This window comes from Salvelinus fontinalis, chromosome 4, assembly GCF_029448725.1.
Source record: "Salvelinus fontinalis isolate EN_2023a chromosome 4, ASM2944872v1, whole genome shotgun sequence".
NCBI classification, from domain to species: domain Eukaryota; kingdom Metazoa; phylum Chordata; class Actinopteri; order Salmoniformes; family Salmonidae; genus Salvelinus; species Salvelinus fontinalis.
Genome location: NC_074668.1, coordinates 71,483,101 through 71,507,422, shown reverse-complemented (window position 1 = coordinate 71,507,422; position 24,322 = coordinate 71,483,101). Strand labels below are relative to the sequence as shown.

The following is a 24,322-nucleotide window of genomic DNA, read 5'->3' as shown; positions in this document are numbered from 1 at the left end:
TACCAAAGCAGACTTTAATACAAAGTACAATTTTACTCTGGAAGTGGCAAGCAGAAGGTAGCCAGGACTTCATCTTTAAAAGGAAAATATTCCTTCCACTGCACTTTGTTCTCGCTGCCCATGAAAAGTTTCTTACTTCCTTTCAAGAAGACATTTACATTCATCAGACCTCAAGCTGTTGTGACAACAATCTGTTGTGAGTGATACTGATACAGAAAACCAGCCTGTTTAAGACTTGGAGATGGGAGTGAAATGTGAAACGTATATTAAGCAGACCAGAGCATTACAATCACACCGTTAGCCCAGATACTTAACCCACCCAGTGTGCGTGCCGTGTGGACTATTGGCCTCAGACAAATGAACTTACTCCAGAGGAGCTTCTCCGTGAATTTCTCCTTTTTAAAGTCTAATTTTTCCAGCTGACTACGTTTCATGACTTTAATTTAGTCTTTAATGACTGTGGCATGCTTGATAAAGCAAGTCATTAAAATGTGTTGTAAGGCATCAGAAGAAGGGGTACAGGCCCACTAATGCTGCTCTCCACTTTCCTCTCTGCTTTACATTTAGAGGAGGACCAATAGCATAGAGGACCAATAGCATCTAGAAATACCGATTTGGCAGACTTGATTTGTTCCAGTTAAATACCATGATGATGTTTGCCATCCCATACACATTGCGTACATCTTAAATGATCATGAGCTTATTAGTGAGGATATCAATATAGGGTACAATTTATTTGTTCCAGTGGTAAAATCCATATTGCAATACTTATCAGCCAAAGATATGCTAGAGAGTTACTGTGGCTAGCATTGGAAAGCATCCCCTTCTCCTGACCCTGGAAAAACACTGTGGGCTCTGCTTTGTTCTATTCCACCATTGTTTAAGCCTGTTGTTTTGGTTTTCTGGAATAAACAATGGGCAGCACTTAGGGGGCTTAAGGCACATCCATTAGTATTCCTCAGGCCTCTGCTCCTCACACAGAGGGATGTGGTGGTCCCTGCCTTACTGAATGCCTCCCTGCCTGGCTTCCGTCTCCTCTGCCCTAAGGCACAGGAATCGGGAGGGACCCGGTCCCAGTCCCCTCACGAGCGAGCGACGGAGAAGAGGTATATTGAGGCATTTGTCAGCCAAACAAGGAAGGCGTCACAGACTATTTTGAAGCATCCACAGATGTACTTTCAGTAAGTCTCTTCATATGAGGAAGCCAGTGAGTGCTCCTCCCCAGCTGAGTCTCTCTCAAATCACTCTATTGAGATGCGGTACGGAGTCTGAGCGCTGAGCGTACCGGGCTCTGCAGGAGAGGGATCATCTCACGGGGACCAACACCCCCCCTGCTTATCACGCTCCCCCTTGTTCAGTTCTCTGCTCATTACCACTTGATTGGCTTATTTGTGTCCTACATTCACTTTCAGGACCGTGTCTATTCTAGTCATGTGGGTACTGGTAGCTTATACTGTACCAGAGAGAAGAGGTTCACAGTGGAATGGTGGTGCAGGGACTGATAATGACCGTATGGGTCCATGTATTATAATTATATTATGACTGAATCTCAATGTGCTATGCTTTAACCTTGATGGGCCAGTGGCAGGGTAAAATGAGTGTGTCTCAGTTTGTACCATCACCATGCCCTGAGGCTGCTGCAGTCATCATGTAGGTTCACCTCTTCACTGGGACCTCAGCTGGTTCACACTAATGACAGCTTTCTCTCTATCGCCTGCAGCAAGTTGTGTGCCTGACTGGAACTCAAGGGCCAGACAAAGGGCTCTAAATTTAACAAGCACACACACACACACACACACACACACACACACACACACACACACACACACACACACACACACACACACACACACACACACACACACACACACACACACACACACACACACACACACTAACTAGGGCTGCTGAAGAGGACGACGAATCTTCCCTCAACACGCCTACCTTGCTTCCTGTGTATGTACAGTATATATGGAATATTCCACTGACTTAATTATAGTCTACTATAAATCTACATGTGTTAATTGATCAGTCAATCCAAGATTTAACCTGGAGTCAAACAATGTTCATAGTAAGGAAGTAAAACAATAACCATGGATGCTAAGTGTAGTGATGGTGCAGGGAAATGCAGGGAACATACAGTTTGTATCAGATATCTGTCTATAGATGCTGTCTGGGGAGAATTGGCCTCCAAGGAGTTTTCACCCAATCGGGTGCTGTGTGGCACCTATTGTTTTATTCATATCTCTTACCCAAACATATACAGTACCAGTCAAATGTTGGACACACCTACTCATTCAAGGGTTTTTCTTTATTTGTACTGTTTTCTACATTGTACACTGGGGTGGCATGGAGCCTAGTGGTTAGAGTGTTGGGCCAGTAACTGAAAGGTTGCTAGATCGAATCCCTGAGCTGACAAGGTAAAAATCTGTCGTTCTGCCCCTGAACAAGGCAGTTAATCCACTAGGCCATCACTGTAAATAAGAATTTGTTCTTAACTGATTTGCCTAGTTAAATAAATAAAAAAGAATAATAGTGAAGACATCAAAACTGCACATGGAATCATGTAGTAACCAAAATAGTGTTAAACAAATCAAAATATATTTTATATTCTTCAAAGTAGCCTCCCTTTGCCTTGATGACAGCTTTTGACTGGTACTGTATACAGTGGCTTGCGAAAATATTCACCCCCCTTGGCATTTTTCCTATTTTGTTGCCTTACAACCTGGAATTAAAATGTATTTTTTGTGGGTTTGTACCACCTTTTGCAGCAATTACAGCTGCAAATCTCTTGGGGTATGTCTCTATAAACTTGGCACATCTAGCCACTGGGATTTTTGCACATTCTTCAAGGAAAAACTGCTCCAGCTCCTTCAAGTTGGATGGCTTCCACTGGTGTACAGCAATCTTTAAATCATACCACAGATTCTCAATTGGATTGAGGTCTGGGCTTTGACTAGGCCATTCCAAGACATATAAATGTTTCCCCTTAAACCACTCGAGTGTTGCTTTAGCAGTATGCTTAGGGTCATTGTCCTGCTGGAAGGTGAGCCTCCATCTCCGGGTCTCAAATCTCTGGAAGATTGAAACAGGTTTCCCCTCAATAATCTCCCTATATTTAGCACCATCCATCATTCCTTCAATTCTGACCAGTTTCCCAGTCCCTGCCGATGAAAGACATCCCCACAGCATGATGCGGCCACCACCATGCTTCATTGTGGGGATGGTATTCTCGGGGTGATGAGAGGTGTTGGGTTTGTGCCAGACATAGCATTTTCCTTGATGGCCAAAAAGCTCAATTTTAGTCTCATCTCACCAGAGTACCTTCTACCATATGTTTGGGGAGTCTCCCACATGCCTTCTGGCGAACACCAAACGTGTTTGCTTAATTTTTTCTTTAAGCAATGGCTTTTTTTCTGGCAACTCTTCTGTAAAGCCCAGCTCTGTGGAGTGTACGGCTTAAAGTGATCCTATGGACACAGGCATGGAGGTGCAGTAAATCCTCAGCAAATTGTATTACGTCTCTGCCTGTTAAATTGAAATCATGCATCATAGCACTGCAGTCTGATGTGATGTGCAGGAGGCCCCGTGTTGGGGATCTAAAGAAATGTCTGCATGTGCCTAGGAACAGGGCAACTTTTAACAAGGCACACCAAACGTTCTGTTTTTCATAATACTGTAAATATTGAAGGAGACACATCTCCTGTTAACCTAACAGTAGGAATCATTACGGTGGTAAAAAGGAGTAATGATGCACCTACTCATTTAAGACTCTCAGGAGCAATTCCCCGATTGTTGATCCATTTTGCGATTGATTTTCATCTGTTATTCTGCTCAAATCATTCAGTATGTAACATCCTTTTGTAGGTGCAAAACGCCTTCTACTTGAACCGCTTTGAACCTCCCCAGTAATACACCTAATATAAAACCTTTTAGCACCTCTGTTTCTTTGTGCTGTAGGAGAGCGGTGGGGGGGGAGGCACGGACACAGCTGGGAATGACAACAATGTGTCTCTGCAGGGCACCATAGAGAGGTGGGTTGTCACGTTCTGACCTTTATTTCCTTTGTTTTGTCTTTATTTAGTATGGTCAGGGCGTGAGTGGGGTGGGGGGCACCCGGGGAGTGGTGTGAAGCCAGGTATGAGACCTGAGCCAACTCCCCGTGCTTACCGTGGAGAGCGTCGTACCGGGCAGGCATCGTGTTATGCGGTGGAGCGCACGGTGTCCCCGGTGCGTGTGCATAGCCCGGTGCGGTACATTCCAGCACCTCGTATCGGCCGGGCTAGAGTGGGCATCGAGCCAGGTGCCATGAAGCCGGCTCAACGCATCTGGTCTCCAGTGCGTCTCCTCGGGCCGGCATACATGGCACCAGCCTTACGTCTGGTGTCCCCGGTTCGCCAGCACAGCCCAGTGCGGGCTATTCCACCTCGCCGCACTGGCCGGGCTACGGGGAGTATTCAACCAGGTAAGGTTGGGCAGGTTCGGTGCTCAAGAGCTCCAGTGCGCCTTCACGGTCCGGTCTATCCGGTGCCACCTCCTCGCACCAGCCCAGTTCCACCAGTGCCAACACCACGCACCAGGCTTCCTGTGCGTCTCCAGAGCCCAGTATGCCCTGTTCCTGCTCCCCGCACTCGCCCAGAGGTGCGTGTCCCCAGCCCGGTACCACCAGTTCCGGCACCACGCACTAAGCCTCCTGTGCGTCTCCAGAGCCCTGTATGCCCTGTTCCTCCTCCCCGCACTCGCCCAGTGGTGCGTGTCCCCAGTCCGGTACCACCAGTTCCGGCACCACGCACCAAGCCTCCTGTGCGTCTCCAGAGCCCTGTATGCCCTGTTCCTGCTCCCCGCACTTGCCCAGTGGTCCGGAGCTGCCCCTCAGTCCGGAGCTGCCCCTCAGTCCGGAGCTGCCCTTCAATCCGGAGCTGCCCTCCGATCCGGAGCTGCCCCTCAGTCCTGAGCTACCTCTCAGTCATGAGCTACCTTTCAGTCATGAGCTACCTTTCAGTCCTGAGCTACCCCTCAATCCTGAGCTAACCCTCAGTCCTGAGCTGCCCCTCAGTCCAGAGGCGCTCCTCAGTCCAGTGGGGCCCTTTATTAGGGTTCCCAGGCCAAGGTCGCCGCTCAAAGGACGCTAAGAAAGCGGACAAAGACAATAGTGGAGTGGGGTCCACGTCCAGCGCCAGAGCCGCCACCGCGGACGGATGCCCACCCAGACCCTCCCCTATAGGTTCAGGTTTTGCGGCCGGAGTCCGCACCTGGGGGGGGGGGGGGGGTACTGTCACGTTCTGACCTTTATTTCCTTTGTTTTTGTCTTTATTCAGTATGGTCAGGGTGTGAATTGGGGTGGGCAGTCTATGTTTGTATTTCTATGTTTTGCTATTTCTGTGTTTGGCCTGATATGGTTCTCAATCAGAGGCAGCTGTCAATCGTTGCCCCTGATTGGGAACCATATTTAGGTAGCCTGTTTTGTGTTGGGTTTTGTGGGTGGTTGTTTTCAGTCTATGTGTTTCTGCACCAGATAGAACTGTTTCGGTTGTCACTTTTGTTGTTTTGTATTTTGAGTGTTCACCTTTATTAAAACAAGATGAACAATTACCACGCTGCGCATTGGTCCTCCGATCCTTCTAACTTATCCTCCTCAGACGAGGAGGAAGACGACAGCCGTTACATGGGTTAATAGATAGTTAACTGTGTTCTGCTCACACTGACTTCTATACAGACTAGGGGCGCTGTACTACTATGGTTGACTCCTGTAAAAGACCCCAGTTAGTCTCCATCATATAGACAGTTTGCTTGTTTAGTTGTGTGTAACTATGGGGTAAAGCAGACGGGGTTGGCTTAGATTATTGACACCATGTAAACTATATTTTGTCTCCAATATTTATTGAAAACATAAGTACATTTGCACAATGAGCACTTGTTGTCTCTCAAATTCTTTCTAACGGTTGTTGGTTAGCTAGCTAGTGATATATTTTTTGGCCATATTAGCATAGACATGACGTTAGTAAAAACACATCAAAACAAGACATAGTATTGAGAATAAGATGAAACTGGCTGAAAAGAGCCACCTATGTTTCCCCACATGGCAGCTTCTTGTCATTGTTGATAACTACTGTATCTGGCCATTCAGAATCACAACAACGCACGAACGTCTGCACCATTGAAGGGTGCGCATTGTTTTCGGGACTTGTCAGCTAACCCGTCTATAGACACTTACATTTTTTGGGGGTGTCTGTTGGTCATACTTTACCTTACTTTACCCTATACAGAACAGTGGTGTGTGAGACTGATCTTTGAACATGATCCTGTCATGAGTGGAGTGTAGTTTTCTACAGTGGGTGTTGATCAATAATCTGATCGGTTTCTCTATTGCAATGTGAGCAAGATGCAGTGCCAGTTGAAAGGACAGAGAGCTGCAGCGTTGTTTCAGCGATGGAAGCTGAAAGGACAGCGAAAACACACTGCAGCTTGTTTGGAAAGGAAGTGATTAAGCCATCCTATTTGGGTTTACAAAGGAGGTGTTTTACATATCTAATCAAATAAGCACTGAAGTGCAATTACTAGCGTGATTAGGGCCAATTAGTTGGGATCCATTTCACTGTTGTTGCGTGCAATACGATATAGGTGCTGCCAATGCCACTGTTTCCGTTAACTCCAGTCTTGCTTTAATTTAGTCCGTACTGTACTTCCAGCAAGCTATAGGCTCATTTAAATATATCCAGTAGGATATAAACATTATTGTTTCCTTGTTGGCAAGTTAAGTGTTAGAATGGTTGGGCTGCTGTGAAAGAAGCAGATGAACCTCCTCCACAGGTAGAATACAGTAAGTCGTATTAAGAAAAGCATGGGCATGGACAGTAGGTGTGTTACACAAAGATACTGCATAAGCTCCTATATCACGAGGGAACAGCCATAGAGAAACCGCTTTGATATTCCTCTCTTGACATGCACATTAGAATGCCCTAATTATAGGAAGCACAAGGGAAAAAACGTCTATTGTGCTGTCGTGCTGTTTTTATGCGCTTTCCAGTCATTTCCTCACTGTGACGCTCATTGTCACTATTCTAATTAAGGCTGCTTGTTCAAAAAGGACCAACTGTGATTTGTACCAGGGTTTAGTCGTCAGGCCTGTCACATGTTTTACTGCAATCAGATGAGGGGGACTTGGGACTTGGACACAATAGGCATGTGGACCTGGCTGGTGTCTGGATTCACATCGACATGGTTATGTGTCGTTCAGGGGATGACATCTCTGTGAGAGGAGTAGTCTATGGGGAAAAAGGTTGAACGGTATGTAGATCGTTCTGTGTTATATTTCATTTTGAATTAGGGGTATACCAGGGGACAGAATACAAATTGCCCTGAACAGGTAGGACAGATTCCTTATGTATTTGTTGTGATAGGTCGTCATTCACACGGTAATGTATTCCAATTCAATAAAAGCTGTCAAGTCTGTAATTCATACGGCTCAGCCCAAACAAAGCAGAATTTGGGAAAGCTATTTGGGGACTGGGAGAATTGAATGATTCACACCTCAGAAATTCTATTGATAGACAGGTAGACACACAGACACTCTGCACATACAAAATAGATCCAGGCAGACAGAATACATTGAAGGAGAGGTAAAACATACAGACTCTTGGTGGAAACACTCAGTCAACAGATTTATCCAGGGGTCATGTGGTGGATTTATTCAGAACCAAACAAAGAGGAGGTGAAAGGTCATTGGTACCCATAGGAGGCAGTTACTCTTAGCTACCAATAATTGCCCATTGGGAGTGGCGGGGCTGGGCTGGCTGCTAGAGGATGCTGGAAATAATAGGGGGATCAGGGGAGGAGCAGGGAGGGAGGAGCGTAGAGGAGAGCAGCTGGTGGGGGATGGGGTAAGGCAGGGCAATACGCCTGTATCACTACACGCCTGGCCCTCTTCAACACTACTACTGCTCAGGACCAGAGGTAGGACAGAGGTAGGACAAATAGTTCCATGCCTTATTATTGTTGCTCTTTATGAGTCTCTGCCAGTCATATATCTACAGCATGTGTTAACTATCATATTTCCTATTGTACCAACTATAACGATAGAAAGCTGGGTTGAATGGGGAATCATGTGTTCTGTACATGTGTTTGAACTTGCTCTCCCCATAGACTTTCCAGTGAACAGCTTCTTTGTCTAGCAACAGCATCAGCAGTATTACTCCGAGTCAGTCACCTGAATGGATGGCCATAATGTGGGTTGTGACTGTGAATGTGTGCTTTTGGATCTACACCTCATCCACGCCCAGACACAGCCTCCTGACGCACAGGGAGGTGGGGAGGGGGCCTCTGCCTCCCAGTGGATGCTGGAGTGGGGGTAATTAGCTGTTGCAATCACCTGTGATGGCAAAACGTCAATATGGGCAGAGGGAGACAGAGAGAAGAGGGGAAAGGAACAACAAAAGCCCCTCAGAGAGCAGCCAGTTGTTAGTGGCAACTGGTGGAGATGAGACAGGTGGAAGGAACATAGAGGAGAGGTGGAGAGAAAGTGGGACACCAGGTCAGTGTTCCCTCACTCTCTCTTTAAATCGCAGTATTTTAATACTCATCTAATGTTTTTGTGCCGGCACAGCCTTGTGTGTGTGCGTCCTCTATTAATGGCTTCTCACGTGATTTATACCATCCCTTCCCTGTTTGATAGCTTTTTAATGAGATTGTTGAATTTGTTTAGGGCCCTGCGTGCAGAAGCACCAGAAATACCCCAATGTAATCTCTCCCTGCTCGCCTCGTGGCCGCACCCTAGCAATGATTCGAGCAATCTGAATTAGGAGAATGATCCCAATCTCCCAGGCGAGCGTTTCTCCACCCTGCTGTGTGCAGATCAATACCAGTGCAGATACTCTGGGAGACTGAACATCTCGCCAATCTCTCCCGATCTAGGAGTGAATATTCACCGGCCTCTGTGTAGAGATGACCTCCATTTTGAGTATTGATTGTATGACTCAAAGTCCAATTAGCTTAAGGTAAAGGCAGGCTCCCTCTTTGTTTCATTCTCTTGCCTCAGACGTTTGTCCGCAAGCCAAACACAACTCAATGCAAAGCGCTGTATTGAGCAGAGTTCTGTATTGTGCCAAGGCTAATGCAGTAGTGCTAAGTAAGCACTTAAATGTGGGTGTGGATAAGCTACTCGAGAACCTGTCTGCCTCCAATAGCAGTAATTGATCATGTCTTTCAGTGGTGAAGAGATCCTGTGTCCAGTCGCGGGTTGAGAGAAAGAGAGAGGCTTTTGTGTTCAGCAGGGGAATCAATGTGTATCAGCCATTTGTAAAGGCATTGATGCTATGTTAGGATGAGTTAGACCTAACTTAGAGGTATGCACAGAGCACAGTCTCTTTGTTTTGTCAGACTCGTTCTCCTGATCTTTACCACAATGAGGTGCACATGATGGTTTGGAACTGTTTTCATACTGAGATCAATGCTTCTACGATGCTAGTTGTAAGATGCTGGGGTGTGTATGTGGTTAAAAGCCATTTATTTATTTGATTTTATTAGATTTTTTTTTTTATGTAAGTGGTAGATCAGCTTTAATATTGTAGATAGATTGGGCCTTCCATCAATGTAATTGTCTGCATCCTTTCCAATCCCCCATATACTATATATATTTTTTGTTAATACATATATACCGGTGTGTGTATATATATATATTTTAGAAATATATAATATTTTACTTTATTATTTTCCCCAAGGCTACCACCCCTCTCCTAATCTGAGTAAACTAATGGACAGCAACACTTAGGTTTCTACTTCCAGCTTATAAATACTATATACATTTTTCGGACATAGTATATTTTTACAATAGTAATCTTTTGTTTGTTTTTAGTCCCATCCTTCAGCTACCCTCCCATCTATCTCTGAACACCATCCAGTTGTGATTTCTATTTGCCATATATTTTTCAACTGTGCTGTGGTGTTTCACAAAAGCTTTTAAACTTTCTATTCTCAAAATGTCTAAAGATTGTAAATTAAAGATAAACATTTTTGCTAAGAGTATTATATTGTTGATTGATTGACTATGACTTTTCAGATCACTCAGCAGTGCTATCTGCAGAGTTAGCTCCAGGTAAATGTTGTAATTCTTCAGCCATTCCTGAACCTGCGACCAAAAACAAGCTACATATGGACAGTACCAAAAGAAATGATCTAATGATTCTGAGTCTCTTTGCGGCAACATTTGCAGAGCTGGGATGGATGTATCCCCCATTTATATAATATTCTATTGATTGCAAGAATTTTGTATAATCATTTAAATTGAAAAAAATCTACGTTTTGGGATCTGGCGTCGTTTTGTGTATCAGTTCAAGATCCATGTGCCATGGAATCGGAACATCAAAGATCACTTCCCAACTATGTTGCAATCTATATGGCACAGCTGTCAATTTTTGGTCCTTAAAAGAACCTGGTATACTTTTTTTAAATTCATAACAATTTTCTTTTAACCAAGTTTGGTCTTTAATGCAATGCCGACAGACAAGTTCCTTACTTTCTCCCCCTTCCACTTGCCTCTTCCATTTTTGCGGTAATATATACTGAATAATGAGTTGGTTGTAAACTTTGGGTAGAGCAGTTGTTCAAAAACCTTTATTGGTTCCCTCACTACGTCTTTTTGTTTTGAATGTGATGATGAAAATGAAACCTCCACCGTGCCTTTTCTTCCTTCCTGTCAGTCATAGTGCATCTGTAATTGTCCCTAACAGGTTTTCACAGTCTGACAACAAAGTGGTTAACTCTCTCACGGTGTCTATTAGGCTCACTCACTGGGGGGCATAACACTTACAAAACGTTTCATCTTTGTAGCCTTCCTGCACTGTATTTCATTGAAATGTTGTTTGTGATGATTGCACTGTAGCAGTATAGCTCTAATGGTGTGGTTCTGTCTTTCTGCGTTCTGTAGGACTGAGGACCATTTGAGATGCATGGCCTGTAAGCAGCCAGCGCCAGCGATGGCTCATAGGAAGAGGCCAGGGACCAGCGGCTCCAGCTGCAGCATGGTGGAGCTCCCCGTCCGGCCTCCCTGCCCCGCCACCTACCCCCCAGAGCAGCACGGCCAGGAGCATGAGGAGGGGCCGGGAGAGGAGGAGGAGGAGGAGGTCCACTACTGTCGCCAGCAGGGCCTGGAACCAGAGCTGACGCACAGCCGTCCGGACACACCTACTACACCGGAGCCGGAACACGAGCATGAACACAGCCATGACCACGATGACCCAGACTGCCACGGCCATGATGACCACAGTCACAGCGACGACCATGCAGAGTGCCATGGCCATGACCGCGAGCATGCAGACTGTCACGATCACGGTCAAAGTCACGACGTTGTAGGCTGTCACGACCACGTCCACGTCCACAGTCACATCAATGACCACGACCATACAGGCTGTCACGGCCACCGTCATGACCACGCTGACAGCTTGGACGGAGACTCCAGCTCTGACTATGTGAACAACACCTCAGAGGAGGAGGACTATGATGAAGGTCTGCCGGAGGAGGACGAGGGCATCACCTACTACATCCGCTACTGCCCTGAGGATGACAGCTACCTGGAGGGCAGCATTGACTGCAACGAGGCCGAGGCTAACTACACCGCCAGCACCGTGCAGCACGTCCGGGCTGAGCCTCCGGGCGACACAGACGAGTGCCAGGAAGCGGTGGAGGAGTGGGTGGAGGGAGAAGGAGGGGTGGAGGTGGGGGAGGTGCGCTGTGAGGTGGTGGAGCAGGACCCAGATGAACAGATCTACGACGTCCTGGACCGCCACCCCCACCCCGCCGCCGTCCTGCACGAGTCCCCCCCACCCACAGAGGAAGAGGAGGAGATGAGAGCTGGGGTTGCTTACGCTGGGGACTACTATGGCCCAGAGGAGGACAATGGGAACTCCGTGGTTCACGAATTGCGGTCTCCATACCGTGGCCGTAAAGTGGTAGTGGAGGGGGAGACGGGGGAGGAGGCGGAGGAGGACATTGACCAGATAGTGGCAGAGATCAAGATGAGTATGAGCATGGGTAGTCTGAGCAGCGGTGGCACTGACCAGAGCCCTGACGAGCTGGTGCAAGACAGTGTACCCAGTGATTACCACCCTCCTGAGGCCCACGCCAAGCCTGAGCCTGCCCCCTACACCCCAACCCCACACCGCCACGACAGCAGACCCAAGTCCCTCAACCTCCCTTCCACACGGCACAACAACCCTGAGCTCAAGAGGGGCTTCAAGGTTCGCTCCCGCACCCCGGAGGAGCGACAGCAGTGGGCTCAAGAACAGGTGAGAGGGAGAGGCCATTTTGATGGGTATTTTCTATACACACTCATTGAATCTCCTCTATTGAAATGATGTGAATGAAAAGTCAGACGTACAGTTTAGGTGATGTGTTGAGAAGGTTGTCAGAATAGAAATCCAACGTTAATCTCTCGTCCAAATTTTACAGGGACATCAAGGACCGAGTGATCAAACTGATTTTCAGACTTCGTTTTTTCAATTCAAAGATTCTGATGCCTCTAACACTAATCTCCCGGATAAACATGACTAGATTTTGTGGCATTTACCAAAGTATCCATTTTAGAAGGTCTATAACCAACCCTTAAACCATGCTTCTCCTTCTTTACACTTTACCGGAGGGGGGATGGTCCAATGCCGTCAGGGAGAGATCTGTATAGACTAACGTTATACATTTAAGGTCAAATCGTGGGGCTGCTTATATTTGTCCTGTTTCACACATGCACAAGTGTGTAACCTGTACAGTGTGTGGTGAAATGGAAATGCATTTCCCACTCCCCCTCGAGGCACCCTCGTAGAGTGGGGTCACGACATGTGCTTAACACAGCTGGAGACACAAGATGTACTGCCAGGTTATGTTCAGATTCTCGTGCAGAGCTATGCCATTGGAACTGATTAAAACAAGATTTGCGATAGGGGGATATTTATTATGTGTGAGGTGGTTGACAGGCAGGTTATTGCATTTTAGCTATAGTGCAGGTAGTGAGGCCGTTCCCTTCCCCCTGCTGGAGACCCATCCCCCAGCCACAGCCAGACACCTTGAGCTCCCCTCTCCATCTCCCACGCCCACTGCCCTCATTCAGATCCAGCCGCGCGCGCGCGCACACATACACACGCCTCTTCCTGTCCTCCACCAAGCCCCTCTCTGTGTTCTACCATGCTCGCCCCCAGCCCAGCCAGATGGTGAGGTGTGGGGAGAGCCTGTGTGTGTGTGCCCTGCAGTATGGGATGGCAGCATGCTGATACACACCTGCTCCACCGTGGTGTGCATGTGTGTATGCTTGTGGTTGTGTGTGTTCTCTTTACTGTGTTGCTGGAGAGAAATTGGACAGGCCACATAACTGGATTATATTGTAATCAAGCACATACTGTGCAAGAACAGTCACTGACGACAACAAATAAAACATCTACTGCCCAGGTTAAATTGGGTGACTGTTTGTGATTTTACGCAGCAGTTGTAAATGTTTTGCTAAATGCTTTCAGCGTTCAGGTACTGTGATTAAGGCTCACTGAAGTGTTTGATAACATCAGATTCAGGCTTGATACTTCCTCCTTCCTCAGGGCAGAGATTTGTTTTATCCTGTCAAACAAATGGATAGGATTCTTAATTAATTACTGTGTGCTCAAGCTGTTGTGTAGATGTTGAATACTAATCAGGACTTTGTGCGATGCTGTCACTGTAAAAAGCAGGATTGTTGAGTTATGTAAATATGAAATGAGAGCAATTTCATCATCTTGTCATGCTTTGCGAAGTAAATGTGAACTGTCCTGACTATAGCGGTATTCAAGTCAACATGTCGTCGTGTGTGTGTAATTCACAGAAACACGTGTTACTGAACTCAATTCATGTCTAGTAATAGCATGACCTTACCCCCCCCCACTATTACAACTACTCTCTTTTCTCCGACCCATAGAGAAATGTATCGGACAGTATTACTAATGTTTGTTGGCTGTAGCTCCCTAAGGAACCGGTCCTTTTTTCCCTTCATTTCTGTCTGCTTGGAAATGTGTTATTAACTCTCTGTTGCCCGCTGGTCCCTGTTTAACCCCTGGTTTCACCTCCACAGATGACCAACGGCGTGGAGCATCCCAGGAAACAGCAGCGTTCTGACCTCAACGTGCCGCTGGAGAACAACAATGTCCCGGAGGTAAACTGTCTCTGTCTGCAGTACAAACTTATTGCGACAGATGATATCATGTGGAATACATAACAGTATTATTACTGTCCTGTGCTTGTCCTTCAGAGCCGGTGTCATGGGTGTGAAGGGATTTTCTTCAGATTATTATCATACAGATTATTTATCATCAAATCAATCTTTATTTATACTTCAGATTTCAGACATGGAAGGCAACACAATGTGCTTTACAGGAAGAAAAATAATAATAATAACAATAAAGAATTAAAGCTGTATCCCAGAGGTTATTTAGCTAACATTGAACCTGGTTGGTTAGCTATCAGCAGATTCATGCAGGGTAGTAACGACATGATTTGGGACTATGTTCATTGTTGTTTAACTAGCTAATGTTAGCTGGCTGGCTCGTTAGCTAACGTGATGTGTGTGATCTTACACATTGTTTACTTAGCTAGTTTAATTGTTTACCTAGCTAGCTAGCTACATTTCTTAAGCTAAAGTGTACAACACCCGTTGAATATGGCCGGTGTCAGTAAACGTCGGCAAAAAAGCAGAATAAAATTGTTGCCAGCAGAGCTGGTTAGGCTGTTTTCATGTTATCCAGAGGTAAACTAATCATTGGCCAGAGCGTCAAGTGTGCGCTCTGAATGCTCCGAGGGGGAAACGAGAGGGGTGGGGCTAATGCTTAAGAGGGTGTGAACGATGTTGAATGGGTGTAGACAAAGAAGAGCTCTTCACCAGATACCAAAACTTTCAAAGGCCATTTTCTCAAAAGTGAGTTTACAAGTTTATCAACTTTCACAGCAGAATTACTTCCCCATTGTTCCTGAAATGCAGTGTATGATATACCATTTTGTAGCTCTGAGTCTCTACTTTTATCCAATGTAAAAAAAAAACACAATTTCAAATTTTGCTACGTAAGACCGAATACAGGTGGTGTGTCACATATTTACTACACAACAAACACAATATATATATTTTTAATTATACAAACTGAACAACTAAAAAGCACCCTAAGGAAAAGCAAAGCTAAAAATGTGTTTTAAAATCTCTTTAAAATAAGTCCACAGTTTCGGCCCCCTTCAGGTTCTCTGTCAGGCTGGGGGCATAATAACTAAAGGCTGCCTCTCCATGCCTCTTGGTCTTAGGCTTTGAGATGGTTAAAAGGCCAGTGCCAGAGGATTTATGAGAATCAATTAACTGTGTTTATGAATGAATGAAGTCCCTGTCTCCAGGTAACACACTGTGGTTGTCCAGTTTTCTTAAGGAAATCACCACTGTTATTATTGTGGACATTTCTCGCAGGGACATTCTATACAATGGTGCTATCCTCATCCCTCACTTCCATTGCTCTGAAAGGAAGGGAATTGGCTGTGCCCTTTTTTTGACTCTGCAGTCAAGCCACTGGTTGGGAGCAGCAAGCTGTGTTTACATCAGAGAAAACCACGCAACCTTGACCTGACTGTTCAAATGACGCTCTGAGACAAAGCCCTTTCTGCTCTGCGCAACCTCCATAGGAACCCTCTCCTCTGCCCAACCCAGTCTTATCATACTAACATGGTTTTGTCTGGCCAGGCTTTCATTCACACACCACCACTAAGCCTGGAGAGCACAGCCGAACTGCAGAGCAAGGCACATCTTCACTTTAAAGGTCATCTAGTATGATACAGTAGGATTTAAGTATTGGCAAAGCAACAGCTGGGTATATATTTGTGGGAGGCCACTATAGCATACATGTACCAATATATATACTAGGAAGTTGTTTCCCTTTAAGTTATTAAGTGGTTTGATAATGCTCCTGGGCCTTCCTAACAGACTGTAATGAACAGCCACACATATATCAGCCTGGACCCTCCATTTGAGTGGCATGACTTTTAAGTGATGGCCATTACTCGGAGTGCTTTTAATGTGTGGCTCTCTCATGCAGAGCTCTGTAGAAGTATTGATATACAGTAGTGTTTTACATCTGAAGAGTTAGTCATGTCATGACCCGGCATGTTAACATGGACCACTGTTTACAAAGAGGTCGATGCCATAAAGTTGTGCTTCCTTTTGATCTCTACTATACACTCTTAGGAAAAAAGGGTTCCAAAAGGGTTGTTTGGCTGTCCCCATAGGAGAATCCTTTTTCGTTCCTGGTAGAACCAATTTTGGTTCCAGGTAGGACCATTTTTAGTTCCATATAGAACTCTCTATGGAAAGGGTTCTACATGGAACCAAAAAGGGTTCTTCAAAGGGTTCTCCTATGGGGATAGCTGAAGAACCCTTTCAGGTTCTAGATAGCACATTGTTTTCTAAGAGTGTAGCACACTTCTATGTATTCAGTTTTTGCATCGCTTCTTACATTTTCTTCCTCTGTTGATGAATAGGGTTTGTATCAATTTCATTGGCTACTTTGAACTGATGTTCAAAAATATTTCGTCTTCTTTGACAGAATGAAGCTTTTGGAGTTTGTTGGTTTGTTGTGGAAGCCAAAGGCCTTGCAGAGAGGCGATTTTCCTTTCAGTTTCATGAAATGACATCATGCATATTTCATTTCGCTTTACTAATTCAGAGAGTTCAATCAAGACTTTCTGTTTTTCAGGAAACAAAGAAGGCTGCATCGTTCCCCAGCTTTGTTGATGGTAAGGCACCTCTACGTCTGTTTATCTCGAGGGTGAAATCAAAAGACAAGAATGAATCAAATTCACAACATCAAAAACAGATATTCCCTGTAAGAGGCTTATATCACTTTGGGTGCAGGGATCTGCTCATTTCAAGGATACTAGATTTGTCTCTCTAATTCAAGCGCCTAAATAACCACTCAAAATCTAGTTGCAAAATGGCAGATCATGGAGTATTAAGGAGAGAAAATAATGAGCTTGCAGCTTTTGCATGAGAGCAACATGTTGAGAGAGAGAGATCAACGAGTCTGCATTTGAAAATGAAGACAAACAAGAAAGTAAATACAAATGATAATATATATTTTTCACTATCTTTATTTGGACAATTTACCTGAGAGCCATCATGTCAGACGTGTCAGTGAGTTAGTCGTCAATGTGGGAGGGCTCTATCTAAGCAGGCCAGGCCCAGGCCTCTGAGTACGTTTGGTTCGAGAAGTTTTCAAGGCATTCTTCGCCAAGCCCCTCTCACCACTGGGCAGCGAACGGCAGGGCTTCCTGGAGGCTGAGCTGTTTCTTTCTTTCACTTTCTCTGATATCATGACAGTGCATTGTATCCCTCAGTGGTTGTCACAGAGTCTACATCTACGTATCACACGGGCACATGAATCCCCTGGTGCTTCTCTCAGCTCCCTGCCCACCTGTGGCCATTTACAACAGTGCTCAAGCCTCCGCCGGGATTGTTTCTCAGCATAATACCCAACAGCTACAGAATTTAAGTGTTTTATTTATTCAAATTGTACGTACAGAAGGCTGCCTATACTCATACACTACTGTTCAAAAGTTTGGGGTCACTTAGAAATGTCCTTGTTTTTGAAAGAAAAGCAAATTTTTTGTCCATTAAAATAACATAAATTGATTAGAAATCCAGTGTAGACATTGTTAATGTTGTAAATGACTTGTAGCTGGAAACAACTGATTTTTTTAAATGGAATATCTACATAGGCGTACAGAGGCCCATTATCAGCAACCATCACTCCTGTGTTCCAATGGCACGTTGTGTTAGCTAATCCAAGTTTATCATTTTAAAAGGTTAATTGATCATTAGAAAACCCTTTTGTAATTATGTTAGCACAGCTGGAAAATGTTGTGCTGATTTAAAGAAGCAATAAATGGGCGCCGGTGCACAACTGAACAAGACGCCTCAAGTCCTCAACTGGGAGCTTCATTAAATAGTACCCGCAAAACACCAGTCTCAACGTCAACAGTGAAGAGGTGACTCCGGGAGGCTGGCCTTCTAGGCAGAGTTCCTCTGTCCAGTGTCTGTGTTATTTTGCCCATCGTAATCTTTTCTTTTTATTATCCAGTCTGAGATATGGCTTTTTCTTTGCAACTCTGCCTAGAAGGTCAGCATCCCGGAGTCGCCTCTTCACTGTTGACGTTGAGACTGGTGTTTTGCGGGTACTATTTAATGAAGCTGCCATTTGAGGACTTGTGTGGCGTCTGTTTCTCAAACTAGACACGCCAATGTACTTGTCCTCTTGCTCAGTTGTTCACCGGGGCCTCCCACTTTTCTTTCTATTCTGGCTAGAGCCAGTTTGCGCTGTTCTGTGAAGGGAGTTGTTCACAGCGTTGTACGAGATCTTCAGTTTCTTGGCAATTTCTCGCATGGAATAGCTTTAATTTCTCAGAACAAGAATAGACTGACGGGTTTCAGAAGAAAGGTCTTTGTTTCTAGCAATTTTGAGCCTGTAATCAAACCCACAAATGCTGATGCTCCAGATACTCAACTAGTCTAAAGAAGGCCAGTTTTATTGCTTCTATAATCAGAACAACAGTTTTCAGCTGTGCGAACATAATTGCAAAAGGGTTTTCTAATGATCAATTAGCCTTTTTAAAATTATAAACTTGGATTAGCTAACACAACGTGCCATTGGAACACAGGAGTGATAGTTGCTGGTAATGGGCCTTTGTACGCCTATGTAGATATTCCATAAAAAATCTGCCGTTTTCAGCTACAATAGTCATTTACAACATTGACAATGTCTACACTGTATTTCTGATCAATTTGATGTTATTTTAATGGACAAAAAATGTGCTTTTCTTTCAAAAACAAGGACATTTCTAAGTGACCCCAAACTTTTGAACGGTAGTGTACGTATATGACCTTTCAACTCAGAGCTTAACTAGAACACAGAGATTTCTTTGTTTTTCAAAAGAAATATGATCTAATAGCGTTTATCTTCTCCTGCTCCTTTGTTTCTCTGTCCATCCATTCTCCCTGTCCCCCTCTGTCAGTTCCGGGGCCCTGTGAGCCAGAAGATCTTATTGATGGCATCATCTTTGCTGCTAACTACCTGGGCTCCACCCAGCTGCTCTCTGAGAGGAACCCATCCAAGAACATCCGCATGATGCAGGCCCAGGAGGCTGTCAGCCGGGTCAAGGTACGGACAGACAGCAGACAGGCCTTCCATCACACACACACATAGACACATGCGCACACACACACACACACACACACACACTGCACCACCCGTTTCAAATCCCGCAAACAGCTTCCCTTCCTTCCTTTTCATATGGATGTTGGTTTGATCTGGTATATTTTCACTGTGACTCTAGGAACCGTTTTGAAAGATTCAGAGTGAAGGGTGTCTGATGTGTTTGTTTACACCCCAGGAGACAGTGTCCAATCTAGTAGGATTATTGCTACTGTACTGTAGGACACACTGGTACTGTGTAATCATGTTCCTCCCCAGTGGGTTAGTTTACAGTCCTTTTAGCTCTGTTTACAACCCACTGTTTGATTTTTATACTGTCAGGATTTAATGATGCGCTATAGAGGAAACAGCCTTTAAGATATTCATCAATATGATTGAATCTTTGTAGTTCTAGTATATCTTGAATAAACTTATATTCATGTTTCAGGCATATATAAAAACTGATGGAGACATCAAAGCTTGTACAGAGTATTGACATAACCTCTGGAAACATTTTTAATTAGCACTCTAAATGGAACCTCTTGCTGTAGATAGTCTGCAATCTGGCAGAGAGAAATGCAGTTTTATAAATGGACTTCAAATGTGAGTGCAAGGTGCTGGTCTTTTTAATTCAAGTGAGGTCCAGATTGGCCTATTAAATCCACATGGACGTCAACGCTGTTTATCTCCCCAGTCAGAGCAGTTTGAGATTTGGACAGAATTAGCAGTCCATTAGTGCACCAGTTGGGTCAGATTGGGGTAAAGCATGTGTCACATGGTGTTGGTAATGGATTGCTGGCTCACAGAGGTTATGTTTCCCTTTCCATTTCCGTCCCCTTTTCTACATTTATTGTCTGCTATGAATACTGATGGGGAGCAGCCAGAGAGAATGGCCATATTCAAAACAGACTCCGCCACTGTGCATTCCAATCACTTCACTACTGGTTGGCTCTCAACTAGCTGTGGAGTTATGATTGCTTTTGGCAGTCTAGCTTTTGAAAGGCCATTTATGCAAGGGCCGTTTTCCCTCAGTCTGATAACAGTATGATCACAACTATAGTATTTGCACAGTATGCATTCCTATGCAGTGAAATGTGTATGTTTTTGAACGAGTTCATGTGTGCTGACAATGTATTGTTGAGACCATTGTTGAGACTCTATACATGACTTTAGGAGCTGTACCTATTGGATCAAAGAAAATACAACCCAAGATGATACACCAAATGTTCAAATAACTGTCCAGGCACAATACATTTCCTCTCCCTCTCATGAAAACATGTGCTGGGCTGTATAATGAATATTCTAGAACCTAACTCACAGTGGCACTTGGCTGGGATCTACTTTTAGGAACATCCACCTGTGGCAAGGCCTGCCAGTCACTGCAGAGCAGAGATGGGAGTATATGTTAGCTCAGTGGGTCAGATTGGCCCACAGCTCAGTGTGACACAGTGGCACACTCTCCTGTCCAGCAGCAGTCTGCTTCATGTGACCCTTCCATCTGGCAGCTTTTGTAGGGACATTTGAGTCTTGAAGGCCCCTGCCTCCCTTCCACTGCTGCTGGGATCTGGCTCCATCCATCCCAGTGAAAAGAAATCCTATCTTTTTTTCCTATTCATTATTTTTATGTTGGCTGTTTAGCTGTGGAGGAGGCCATCGGGAAGCATGCCACTTGTTCTCTGCCCTCATCTGAGGAGGAACTACAGATGATGTGTCTCTCTACAGATGAATTGGCCATATGTCACTCTGGACACAGGGGATTGGGCTCTTTTATGTGTTGGTAGCTACCATTTCTTCACACACCAACCCCTGATTACTGGGACTGGGCAGGGTGCTCTGTGCTGTCTGCCTCCCTCGGTACCATTTTATAGTTCTCAGATCTTAGCCACACCAACAACAACCCCCACACAGATTAATTACACTGCTGTCCACAATATTTAGTCTGAAGCTACAGAGAACAAAGTATGCCAGACACACACACACACACAAAATCGTTGTCGTATGTTTTATTTATACAGATCTTTTTTGGCATGCTCCCATCATGTTGATGTAATATTTATGAAGCTTCATCGCCCACTCCTTTTTCTGCCTGCCTTGATTTGATGCAGTAGATGTAGCTGGAAGACTCAGATTAGAAGGTGTACATGTGTTACAAACAACCCAGGATCATCACCCCGAAGGCCGTTCTCTGCTCTGCTTCCCATACAAACACAAATAAACGTAATAGTTGCAGCATGCAAACATCCAACTTGCTCGACCCGACTGAGAGGCGAGATCATGCCCTCTGCTCTGCGTCTCAGCAAATGGTGAAGCGGTAGAGAGAGTGCTGACCCTTCCTCTGCTCCTGACTGGCTGGCTTGCAGAGAGCTGTGGTACCAACTCTCTCAGGCAGCCATAGTAACGGAGTCAATCTGACTGATGATGGATGGGACTGGAACAGATGAACCAGTTTCAGCTCAGGGCTCACAAACACAAACATGTGTCTGGAATTCACCACACCCTCCTTCTGGTCCTGTGCAGTTGACATGCAGCGTTAAGGTCTTTTTATGGGGTTCAGTGTTGGGAAAGGGGGATACCTAGTCTGTTGCACAGGAGGTGTGAGATTAACTGAATCTTAACTGAATTAACAGAATCTGAATGAACTGAATCGGAATCTTAACTGAGATAACTGAATCGGTGTTTGTCAGTGTTTTCTGGTCAGCCACCCTACAGTAGGTTTCTCAATATGTTGTTTTTAGACCATTTGAAAACCACTCAGTCACCAACTGTCCGTTTTGACATCCCATTTCTCTGGGGTCGATGGTGACTGACGTCAATACAGGACTAAATCATTGTGTTGCCTTAAATTACATGTCAAGTCATCTCAATATGCTGGGCTCTGCTGTAATTCCTCCCCATTTTCTGAAAGAATGTGTTGTGGACAGGAAAGGTATGCCGAGGATGTCTTGCCTTGACTTCACATTTGAACCTGAAGCCCTTTGATAGAGTATTTGCATATGCTACACTCAAGTTCCTTTTTTACTTTGATATTAAGGTGTGATATCAACTCATTTTTGCATGTCTTTATGATTTGCTGTATTCAAAAGAAAAATAGCAATTATGATCCTTTTAATTGCCGTTTTAATTTGTTTCTGCAGAACACAGCTGTGCCATCGCTCTTCTCCCTTTTCAGAGCAATGATACACCTGCTGTTTGGTTGAGTTATTGTCTCTTACTTTCTTTTACTTTCTTTACTTCCTGCCCTGTGTTTTTGCCGCTCCTCCCGTCCCGTGTCTGACGACCCTGTTCTGTCCCAACGTCTCCTCCCAGAGGGTTCAGAAGGCTGCCAAAATCAAGAAAAAGGCGGTGTGTAAAAACAATCTGATCTGATAAGAACAGAGAGAGGGGCCACCTTGACTCCACCCTCACCCTCCGGCTCCCTGTTCCATCTGTGTGTTCTGTCTGTCTGTCTGTCTCACCCTGACACGCTCTGAGCCGTGGAGTGTGAGGAGGTGACTAGAGTTATGATGAGAATCTCCATAATCCCGCTCCATCTGATTACCCGGCATGCATCACTGATAAGCTGGACTGTGTGAACTCTGGGAACATCCCTGCAGCTTGTGCTCTGAAAATCAGAGCCAGCAAACATGAAATCCATTGATGATATTGATGATGCAAAGAAATATTCTAGCCTACACAGAATTACTACAAATTTTAATTAATACTATTAGACATATCATCAGATCAATTGCTTCATTATATATTGCATATTTAAAAAATAAAAAAAAGAAGAAAAAAAAGTGTATATTCTGCTGCTCATTATACACACATCAGTACTTAGTTAATTAACCTAAATCAAACGTGATTGAATTAACACGCAGTGCGTGGTGATTAGCGTGAATGCAAACCACATGCCTGGGACTGGTATTCATACACATCCGGCAGCTTGTAATGGCTTAGCTGCCATGTTGCGCCTACTCTCATCTGTGCCGAATCTCAACACACCAACATCATGTCGGACCTATTGATGTAAAGCCCCAGAGCCAACCGGGTCACTCTGTGACTATATTGAGCAGCCCTCACTGCTGCTGCCTCAAATCCCTTCCACTCTGCTCTGATGTGGATGCTGGCTCTGTCTGTCACAGAGATGGCTGTTTTTAATTCCACATGTATTCCATGCAGTCATGCATGCGCAGTCACATGACCATTTATCACGAAAATGAATATTATTAGTCACTTAGCCTAGTCCCCATTTGTATAGATATAGTAGCCTTCAGAGACCCATTTTGTGTGGAACAATGTGAGCATGACTACCACTCAATAAACAACAACAACATCCTATGGCAATGCTACTAACCAATCCCTTAGTAGATGTCAATGTGTTACAATGTGTTATAATTCAGATTATGAGATGGAATATGAATGTACGTTTTATGGCTGTTCTCTATGGGTGTAGCCATAATCCAGCACTGACTGAACACCTACTGTAAGCTTGCCAGGAGTCCGCCGGGGGCCCAACCTATAACATCATTACATGATTTAAGAAATAGCTTTAAAACTGCTCTCAACAGGAGATTAAAGAGGGCAGCCTGTTAACCGTGGGCACTTGGTGAGCTCTCCTCAGCCCCCGGCCAGGGTGCTTACAGAACGGGCACCCGGGCCGCTCTCTCCTGCCTCAGGGGGGACTCTGACACACCTGTCTCTCTTTTGTCTCCGTCCAGAGCCCAGAGGGGGATGCGCAGACACTGACAGAGGTGGACCTCTTCATCTCCACCCTGAGGATAAAAGTGCTCAACGCAGACACACAGGTGAGTAGAGGCCCTGACAGGACCAATCAGATGCAGTGGGGTTATAGCCACGCAACTCCTCTCAGTGACCTTTGTGACGGATATTGGATGATCATTCATTTATTTAATATTTTTTTCATCTGATCTCCCTCTGAGCGAGGATACAGATAAATAAACGTTAAAGGCAGAAAGCATCTATGGACAACTGTCAATAAAGTGGGACGTAGCAGGAAGATGAAAGCTAGTTTTAAACACTTTGTATCCCAACCCGTTTGATTCCCAACCCAATCCATCTGCAATAGTTCTTAGTCAGAAATCATCTCGACTCCAAGGCCAAAT

At 44.9% G+C, this 24,322-nt stretch overlaps 1 protein-coding gene across 6 annotated transcripts in view; it reads left to right on the top strand.

Annotated features, from left to right (window-relative positions):
* The window catches only part of apba2b (amyloid beta (A4) precursor protein-binding, family A, member 2b), a 70,056-nt gene that overhangs the window by 37,212 nt on the left and 8,522 nt on the right, over nucleotides 1-24,322 (top strand). For 4 of the 6 annotated variants that reach the window (XM_055921234.1, XM_055921232.1, XM_055921233.1 and 1 more), the window contains 6 exons: nucleotides 10,922-12,278; nucleotides 14,078-14,158; nucleotides 16,728-16,767; nucleotides 19,042-19,187; nucleotides 22,527-22,562; nucleotides 23,918-24,004. In XM_055921234.1, coding sequence (XP_055777209.1) covers nucleotides 10,944-12,278; nucleotides 14,078-14,158; nucleotides 16,728-16,767; nucleotides 19,042-19,187; nucleotides 22,527-22,562; nucleotides 23,918-24,004 — 1,725 coding nt within the window. In that variant the 5' untranslated portion in view covers nucleotides 10,922-10,943. Of the gene's footprint in view, nucleotides 1-7,919; nucleotides 7,965-10,921; nucleotides 12,279-14,077; nucleotides 14,159-16,727; nucleotides 16,768-19,041; nucleotides 19,188-22,526; nucleotides 22,563-23,917; nucleotides 24,005-24,322 lie in introns of those variants that run through there. The other 2 variants (XM_055921236.1, XM_055921237.1) reach the window with 2 other exon arrangements.